Source organism: Zingiber officinale, chromosome 4A (genome assembly GCF_018446385.1).
Source record: "Zingiber officinale cultivar Zhangliang chromosome 4A, Zo_v1.1, whole genome shotgun sequence".
Classification (NCBI taxonomy): domain Eukaryota; kingdom Viridiplantae; phylum Streptophyta; class Magnoliopsida; order Zingiberales; family Zingiberaceae; genus Zingiber; species Zingiber officinale.
The window spans coordinates 97,166,172-97,176,182 of NC_055992.1; the positions used below are offsets into that span (position 1 = coordinate 97,166,172).

Here is a 10,011-nt window from a genome sequence, read left to right on the forward strand (position 1 = left end):
TGAACCGCTTCCTGCTTGGGTGCGGCTGAACCTTACTTAAGCTCTGACATTGACCGTCTTGATTTTAACCTATACCGTCACAATTAACTCGTATCAGATAAATTCTTTCTTATCACCATATCAGCTATGATAAACATCAAGGAAAAAAACGATATGAAAAAAATGATAGAAAAAATGGTTAAATCATATACAAAATTAAATTTTTTTAACAATGAGTCCACCGTCTTTCAACAACCTGAGTTTAATATTTCAAACTGTTTCAAAAATAAAAAAACCTAGCCAGGTTTTTACACTAATTTCATAAATAAAAAATTTGGAAAAAAACCTCCATTAGAGGTTCCCTTAATGTCTTTTTTCTATTTTTATTTTTTATTTTTTATAGGGCCTCAAAAACCCCAAAAACTCGGGAGAAAAAGGATTTTGATTAAGTAATTTTGACAACTTTTTATAAAGAAGTTTTTATATAAAAATACTTTATATGAGGATTTTTTTATCAAGTTTTTTTACACATCTTTTTCGGATCTACTGGTTCGGATCCGAATGAATTCTAATCGTGGAAACAGATCCGAATCCGGTTTAAAAAGCAAACTCCCTTGATTAAAATAATCAGGAAAATATAGACACCGCAGCCCTGCCATCGTTCTCGTCGTGGCTTCGACCCATCGATCGATTTCCCGTCGACCGTGTCGTCTTCCTTACGATCCGTCGATTCTTTAGAATCTTGCCGTTTTCGATTCGTTTTCTCGGTCGATCCAGTGTCCTTTAACCGTAGGAATCGATTTAGGGTTCGAACAGAAGATGGAGCCGATGGATATCCTTGGGAAATCGAAGGAGGATGTTTCGCTGCCAAAATGTTAGTAATTCGTCCGTTGACTTAGTTTTTCAATTACATGGTGATTTGCCATTGTTTTATGTCAATTATCCTGCTTGTAGGGTCGATGGTTTTATATATGCGTTAGGGTTTGCGACGTGTTATAAATCGCTCTAATTTGGTCATTATGTTTTAGAGGAAGGATAAACATGAGTTAGCTTGTTGTTTCGTTTTGCGCAACTTCAGGAAGGTGAGGGTTTTAGTACGAGTTTCGAACTGTTGAGGTTTGGACAAGTTTGGTTGTTCTTTTTTGTTTTTCTTTTTCGCGAGATGCTATTAATTTAAAGCTTGGTTGTGACTTCCAAATTTGTTTGCATGTCTTTTATTGGCTTTCTAATCTTGTTTCTTGTATTTTTGGACAGGATATGGTGCACATCAAACATAGTTTTCAGTCCTTACCATAGCCCTGTTATGAATTGGATATCCTTTATTAATTTAAAATTAGAAACTTTTAGATTTTTTTAGTTTTTTTAAATATATTTTTACGTTCAGTCAGCTTAACAAACGAGTAGCTTTATTTTCAGGAAACAAAATACAAAAACCTACTCAACCATGTTTGAGTTTCTTTTCAAAAGAAACTGATGCAGCAAGCCAAATAACTTGTATGATTGTTGCATGGACTTTAGTAATTTCCTCTATTTACTGCACTGTTGCCAAAAAAACATTGTAAGAGCCCATTCACTTATTTAAAACATGTGCTCATTTGAGAAAGATTGCTCACATTAAATTTCTGTTTTGTGTCTTCTCAACAGTAGGTTTTGCCTGAATTTGGTTATCTTTTAACTAAATTAATCTTCTTGTATTCTGTCAATACAATCCCTGTGGTTACATTTTTAGTATCCTGATCTTGTATTTTGATTATTTTCCAGCCACAATGTTCAAGATTATAAAGGAGATGTTACCACCGGATGTTCGTGTTGCTAGAGATACCCAAGATCTTCTTGTGGAGTGTTGTGTAGGTATTTGGAATCTAAAAGCTACTCTATAATTTTCTTTGCATTCTTGTCACTGTTAGTTGTAATCTTGTCTGCATTGTAAAGCATATTTTCTAAAACTATGGTAGGTTCTTAACAGGTAAACCTTCTAAGACATGAAATTCTGCTAGTAATGAAATAGACTGTGGCTCTATTTATTTGATGCTTCCAGAAAAATCATGACTGGACAGATATAGATAGGCTTATAGGAAGAGATTCACATGAGATGACAGAAAATATTGAACTCTAATATAAATAGGCATCCATGGCATGACTCGACATTACTTGCTCCATATCTTGCTAAGTTTATTTCATATGCCACACTGGATATAATATACGATAAGCACATCAACTCCTAAGATTCATCTGTCTCTGGTTTTCCACCATGTCCACATATTCTTTACCTTGCGCCATTCTCCTCATCTATGCAACCAATATTATTTTTTGATATAAAACAGAAAGATATTTGAAGGGGAGCCTTGGCGCAACGGTAAAGTTGTTGCTTTGTGATCAAAAGGACACAAGTTCGAATCCTGGAAACAACCTTTTGCAAAAAGCAGGGTAAGACTACGCACAATGGATCCTTTCCCAGGACCCCGCATAGCGGTAGCTTCGTGCATCGGGCTACCCTTATAAAACAAAAAGATATATTATGAAGACATTAACATGTGACAAGTTGTTATTCGGAACTAAAGCCTTTATGTTTTTACAGGAACTGCAAAATATTTGGAGGTGGTAGTTATTAATGACAATAGTAAGCATCAAGAGGACCTAAGTTGTGGATTTCTTGAAATTATGCATTAGGCAACAGAAATGAATATGGTGCGATGTCTAGTTCAAATGAAACTAAAGCAACCGATGGACGTGTTTGTAGATATTTGAATGTGACATTCTTATATTCTGTAGCCTTTCATTTTCAACTATCACATGCTTGTGTGCATGGGCATTTCTTTAGATTGAGTGAACATTCTCAGAATGGCGTCTTGACTATATTAATTAGTAAGCTGAAAGTTGAGCACTGGTTTTAAAGGTTGATGGCAAACCACATAGGGTTGATTTGTGGCTAAACAGTAGTAGAGCATTCGCCCACTATGACTGGTTGAAGTGTTGCTAAGTCTTTTACTCTTTTTCTATTGATGGAAACTATTACATCAAATTTTAGAGAAACATGAACTAAGGGGACAAGAATCCTCTTTTAAGCAACCTGCTCTCATATTTTTATGGTGTCGAGGAGTCACATTCAATTTTTATGCACTTCTCACTGACTTTGACACTCTTAGACAAAATTTAATGGTGCTCTTACGCCATCCTTATTACTAAGCCAGCATGAGAAGTGTAAGATATTGGTATTATATAAATAATTCTGCCTTTTGTTTTTTTTCGTGATCAGTTTGTTTCTGTTCTTATACTTCCTAAACGTTAGTTTCTTGTCAGTGTTATTAGAATCTTACAATTATACATATACCTACCTACCTACCTACCTACCTACCTACACACTTATATACATATACATACACATACATATATATAGAAGCTTGTGACATATAAAGGGACATTGAAGTTTATGATTGTTATCCTTTTTATTTTAATTTATTGAAGTTGTTCATCCCTATTGGTATTCCTTAAACAAAGAGTTAAGAGTTTTGAATATAGGGCAAATGGGCAATATATATGTGCGTGTGTGTGTGCCCATTTTATTTTATTTTCAATAACGATCATCTGATAATCATTGTTTTTACCATAGAAAAAAAATCAAAGATTAAACCATCCACATTAAATTGAATCTGACTCATTAAATTAACTTGATACAACAACAACCAAGTCTTATTCCACTAAGTGAGGTTGACTATATGGATCTTTTTATGTCATTAAGCTATATCTTTTACTATATCATCATCTATACTTAAATAGCTCATACCATCTTAAACGTGTTTCTTGGAGTTTTCCCTCAATAGATGCAACTCCGATTTTCTCTCTAATGCTCTCATTTCTTATTCTGCCCATCCTCGTATGTCCACACATCCACCTTAATATCTTTATCTCTGCAACTCTCATCTTCTGCTCATGTGCTTGAGTTATAACCCAATATTTAGCTCCATATAACATAACAGGTCTAACTGCGATTTTGTAGAACTTCCTTTAAGTTTTAGAGGTACTTTACGGTCACTTAAAACACTCGACGCTCTCCTTTATTTCAACCATCTGCTTGTATTCTATGTAAGACATCTCTCTCAATTTCTCCATCATTTTGCAAAAATTATCTTAAATATTTAAAGCTCTTAGTTTCGGACAACTCATCATCTTCTATCTTAACAATTGTCTCATTACGTCTAATATTGCTAAATTTAAATTGCATATATTCTATCTTTATTCGACTAAGCCTAAAATCTTTTTTCCCACCAAGATTTTAGTTTAGCATTTACTCCTTCACATGTTTTATCTACCAAAATAATATCATCTGTAAACAACATGCACCACATGAATGTATGTAGTGAGTTTGTCTATAATTAGTGTACTTGGAGCTGATCTTTGATGTAACTCTATCTTTATTGGAAATGTTTCAATTACTCTGCCTGAAGTTTTTACTCTGATCGTTACATCCTCGTACATATCCTTAATTAGTTCAATATATGTTATGCTAATACCTCTCCTTTTTAGAATTTTTTATATAATTTCTCTTGAGACTCTATCATAAGTTTTTTCTAAATCAATGAATATCATTGGTAGATCTTATATTTGCTCCCGATACTTTTCAATTAATTGTCAGAAGTTGTATAGCTTCTATTACCTTCCAAGCATTAACCCAAATTGATTTTCGGTCACAGTGTTTTCTTAATTTTTTTTTCCTATTATTTTTTCTCAAAGTTTCATGGTATGACTTATTAATTTAATACCCTTATAGTTTGCACAATTTTGTACGTCTCCCTTATTCTTATATAAGGGAGCTAGAGTACTTACCTTCCATTGATTAGACATTTTTTTTTGTTTTCAATATCATGTTAAATAATTTCAGAAGTCATTTAATACCATGTTTTCTTAGGCACTTCCATACCTCTATCAGAATATCATCTGATCTAACGACTTTTCTGCATTCCATTTCAAGTTTGTTCTACTTTTGAAGTTTGAATTCTATGCTAAAAATTTAAATTTCTATATTCATTTGACATACTTAAATTACCTAAGTTAAATTACCTAAACTTTCATTGAAAAGTTGATGAAAACATTTCTTCCACCGCTCTTTTATTCCTCCATCGTTTACTATTACCTTATTATATTTATCTTTAATACATTTTATTTGGATAAGATCTCTTATTTTCTATAAATGTCTCCTTTTTTTTTTAATCTAATTTTTGATATAATCGTTCAAAAGTTTCATCTTTACTTTATTTACTACTTTCTTAGCTTGTTTCTTGGCAATTGTATATTTTTTAAAGTTTTTCTCGTTCTTACAAATATATAATTCCTTATAAGCAGTTCGTTTTTCCTTCACTTTCTTTTATACGTTCTCATTTCACCACCAATATTTCATACTTAGTGATGCATGTCTTTTGACTCACCGAGTACACTCTTAGTTACTATTTTTAACATTATTACTATCTTATCCCATGTCGTATTAAAGTTACCATATATTTCACCCAAGACTTGTACTCCTACTTTCTCCTTAAATATATTTTGTTTCCCATCCTTTAACTTCCACCATTTAATTCTAGGATCGTATATATTTTCTTTCTATTGATATTAAGCTCGAGGCGTATATCCAACACTACTAATCTATGTTGGATAGTTAAGGGATGACTTTGCAATCTATACAAATTTTTTTATCGTTCTTACTAACCATAAGAAAATCAATTTACAATTTATTATTCTCACTTTTGAATGTGACTAAGTATTTTCTTTTCTTAAAAAATATATTAGCTAATATAATGTCATATGGTATCTTAAAATCTAATATAGTTTTCCCTTCTTTATTTCTCGTTCTAAACTCATAACTCCCGTATACTCTCTCATATTCTTTATTTTTCATTCCGACATGCCCATTTAGATCACCTTCTATTAAAATTATTTCATTTGACAGAATATTTTATAATACTTCATCTAAGTCGCCCCAAAACCTTGATTTGGTTGCTTCATCTAATCTTACTTGTTGTGCATATATGTTAATTATGTTCATAGTTTTTGTCGCTATTATTATCTTAAGAGTTATAATTCTATCCTCTTTTTTTATCTACTCCTACAACTTCATCCTTTAAAGAGCTATTTACAACAATACCTACTCCATTTCTTGCGTTACTCTTTCTTGTGTACCATAACTTAAAACTCAAGTCCTCTATCATCTTTGTCTTTTCGCTTACCTATTTTGTCTCTTGTAAACGCAAAATATTAATTCTTCTCATAATCATTGTATCTACTACCCCTATTGATTTACCAGTGAGGGTTCCTATGTTCCATGTTCCAAATCTTAGACTATTAGTTTTCCTATTATATTTGTTCTTATCCAATCTATGGTGTGAGAACTCTTTCCTATTTAACATTACACCCAAGTGTTCATGGAGATATAGCGGTCATTGTCGATATGTTATAGTTGGACCCTGCAACATAAACTCTTGTATATTTAACATTACATCTGAGTTTAGGAGATGTAACAGTCCTTGCCGAGATGTTATAGTTGGACCCTTCCGGGAACAATTTAGTATTTTCACAATACTTTAATGAATCATTTTACTGAATATTTGTCAAATTTTTAACGCTGATTGGCAACCTAATGCAATCCTTCTCCTTTATTTGGGTTTGGGACCGGTCATGATTGGTTCATCATGGGCAGAGTTATTATAAAATGAAAGAATGATGAATCCCTTATTACAAAAGAGTAGTGGAGATGTCAAAGGTGTAATTTCAGATTCGCAGACCAAAAAAAAAAACAAGTTTTGTTACATTAAGATTTAGACTTGACAACATGGGTGGAGTTGGTGATAAACAATAGAACAAGAACAAATTTTGTCGCATTGAAACTTGAGTTGAGCTTGACTTAATGAAAGTCTTCTCAAGACGAAGTCTTCTTCATCTCTTCACTTGCCATCATTGTTGTCTTAATCTTTCTCTCTTCTGCCATTTTGATGCTGCCAAAAAACTATTGTTAACAATGTTTTCAATTCAAATGAAATGGCATCAATACTATTTTGCAAATTTTTAACAAGGTAATATATGAACTTATATTTTTTATGAATCATGGAAATCGGTCTATCAATCATATTATGCTATTAAAAAGGTCTTATGCTATTTTATGCAAATTTCATGATATTAAAAAGGTTCCAAGTTGGATAGGTATTTTTTAAAAACCAATTCTATATATTTTTTTAATTGAATCTTATATTAATGTTTTTATGGAAACAACTTTTTGCAAAAATCAGGGTAAGGCTGCGTACAATGGATCCTTCTTCGGCACCCCGCATGGTGGGAGCTTCGTGCACTGGGCTTCCTTTTTTTTTTTTTTTTTGAATCTTATATTAACTTTTTTAAATTTACTATAACCATTAACATTATGAATTTCCACCTTAGATACTACCTTTCCTTAATCAGGGTTCATATTGTCAAGACACATTGAACTATAATTGTTAAATTTACATCTTGCTTTTAATTCTTTTTTTTTTCCCTGATTAAACTTTTGTTTCTTATATTAATTTGCAGAATTCATCAATTTAATTTCTTCTGAGTCCAATGAAGTATGTAATCGCGAGGACAGACGGACAATTGCACCAGAGCATGTGCTCAAGGCGTTGGAGGTTGTTCATATTGCTCAGTTTTTTTACATGTATATGATTTCTTATCATAATTTTGTTTATTTATAATGTAAATTTCTCTATTTTTTTTATGAAACTTCTTAATGGTGTTTATGCACTTTTCTTAACGGTGCTAAGTCCTCTGAGATCTAGGATAATTGTGTGATAGATTCAAAACTTTTTTGTTGCCAATGCAACATACAGATGTAGTGTTCACGGCAGTTCTTCTCTTTGATTAATGGTGACCATGGTGCAAACATGATGCCCACAACCTCTTTTTCATTACTAAGCTGTGATATTCTAACCATCTACATCCATGGGCTACATCTCTCTTTTATCCCTTTGACTTTTTGTAGTATAGTCTTTCGTCTGAGACCCAGAATATTCATCTTTCTTTTGTCTGGTATACCTATTAATATGTTATTTGATGGGTGAGGATTCTTTAGTGGCTCTCTATTTTTTTTCCTTTCCTTTTTTATTGTGTTGACCCATTTATTGCTTGAGCATGCTGCTGTAACCATATACTTTTTAAGTAAATTGAGCATGAAGCAATCACGGCGCAATGAGACTTTTTGGAAATTCAGTTGCAAGTGTCTTTTATCCAACACTTTCATAAATCAATCATCTGGGTAAACTCTAGTTTTGAACTTATTATACTGTTATTTTCATTGTTTTGCTAATCAGGTTCTTGGCTTTGGCGAGTACATTGAGGAAGTTTATGCTGCATACCAACAGCATAAACTTGAAACACTGGTATGTTATATTGGACACTTTTTTTTTTGGTCTTCAATACTGGCCAAAATCGTTTTTACCTACATCTTCAATGTATATGGAGCAGGACTCGCCAAAAGGTACTAAATTTGGCGGCATAGAGATGACGGAGGAACAAGCAGCGGCAGAGCAACAGAGGATGTTTGCTGAGGCCCGAGCAAGGATGAACAATGGAGTGAGCTCTCAGAAGCCATCAGAATCTGATCCCCCTCTCGAGAGCTAATGAAGTCCTATATTTCAAAGGTTTATGTAAAGCTTCGATAAAATGGCACAATCCAAGGTATTGCAGTCTGACTTCAGTTTGTATATCTGGTTATTCACTATGACAGAACCGCCTGATATGTAGCAGCATAGTTTATAAAATCCAGAATATTCTTCTCTGTTCTTCTCGTCTGCCAATCACTGTTCATGTTTGATCACCGAGTTGCAAAAGTTTCATTTGTTACGACTTTTTGAATGATCTTGTTATGGCCTGTGATCTTATTTTATTTTTTCCCCACAGTTGCAATTTGGCCCTCACTGCTTATGTTTTAAACCTCAAGTAAATTAATTAGGAACATACATAACCGAGTATATATGCAACCAAAAGACAATTTGCAATTACAAACTGAAAGCACATGCATGAGCCCATGGACATTCAATAGCAACTTTGGTTGTTACATCGAGAGCGAATTATGCTGAACACTTCATTGGTCGGAATGCATGAACACTCCCGATTCAAAAACGCACTTAAATGGTAATTGTAAATAACAACGCCTATTTAATCCTTGAATTTGCTGTGTCAATATTTCCAACAGGGAACAGAAAAAGTATTTTCCTATGAAAAAGGATTAAAATCCTCATAGGCATAGAACATATCAAAGGATAGTGTTTCATAGAAAGAACAAGTAGACAATGCCAGGCCAACCAGGGCTGAACATCCTTTCTCCAACAAGAATCTCTAAAATATTACAACTCGACAAATTTAATAACTAATACATCCTTTAAAACTTTCAATAATATGGAAGGCACCCATATAAACAAAAACAAAGTGAGCAAATCTCCTGATCTCTTTTTTTTTTTGAATTAGTGGATGTACCACTTATAATTGCGGCCGAATTGTGACCGCAATCCGGTCGCAATTAATTGCAAACTCTTCCTGGGTTCATCGTCCTCTCCAGATTATAATTTGATGTGGAGAGGACGACCGAAGGCCGTCCGGAGGCCACCCCTCACTCGACGTCCAACAACCTGACCACTTGTCCACCACTAGTGGCCTCCGGACCGGATCACAATCACGATTTTGTCGTAATTATGAATGATCCATCCCTTGATCCACAAAAAAAGGACCCGGAGATCTGCTCTCAAAAACAAATAGCCTTCGCTTTTATTCTATTTACTACAAAATGCTACTTGTTATTATGGAGAAACAAAAGCTAAATCTTGTTGTTTGTTAGAGTTGTTGTAATATTAGAATCATTTAAATTAAGTGAATATGATGTATTATTTCTCCTTCACTACAATGTCAATAATAGAACATTTCATCTTTCTCAACTTTAGTCGTCATCTTTGCCTCAGTGATCAAGAACTTTAACCAGCAAACCACCAGAAAGCCCAGCCAATTCTCTCTCTCTCTCTC

General features: G+C 33.4%; 1 protein-coding gene across 3 annotated transcripts; it reads left to right on the forward strand.

Annotated features, from left to right (window-relative positions):
• Positions 1-610: 610 nt before the first annotated feature.
• Positions 611-8,779, forward strand: LOC121970276 (protein Dr1 homolog). Of its 3 annotated transcripts, none has more exons than XM_042520873.1 (6): positions 611-853; positions 1,234-1,537; positions 1,741-1,830; positions 7,531-7,625; positions 8,307-8,375; positions 8,461-8,779. In XM_042520873.1, the coding sequence occupies exons 3-6, from the start codon at positions 1,746-1,748 to the stop codon at positions 8,614-8,616; spliced, it is 405 nt and encodes a 134-aa protein (XP_042376807.1). In that variant the 5' UTR covers positions 611-853; positions 1,234-1,537; positions 1,741-1,745; the 3' UTR covers positions 8,617-8,779. The 3 variants fall into 3 exon arrangements, with proteins under 3 accessions (XP_042376807.1, XP_042376808.1, XP_042376806.1); XM_042520874.1 differs by having other exon boundaries at positions 1,234-1,473; XM_042520872.1 differs by lacking the exon at positions 1,234-1,537.
• The last annotated feature ends 1,232 nt before the right edge of the window (positions 8,780-10,011 follow it).

Coding starts and splice junctions, on each gene's coding strand:
- LOC121970276 (XM_042520872.1), top strand. CDS start 799: ATGGAGCCGATGGATATCCTTGGGAAATCGAAGGAGGATGTTTCGCTG. Junction 1,831..7,530: donor TCTTGTGGAGTGTTGTGTAG/GTATTTGGAATC, acceptor ATTAATTTGCAG/AATTCATCAATTTAATTTCT. Junction 8,376..8,460: donor AGCATAAACTTGAAACACTG/GTATGTTATATT, acceptor TATATGGAGCAG/GACTCGCCAAAAGGTACTAA.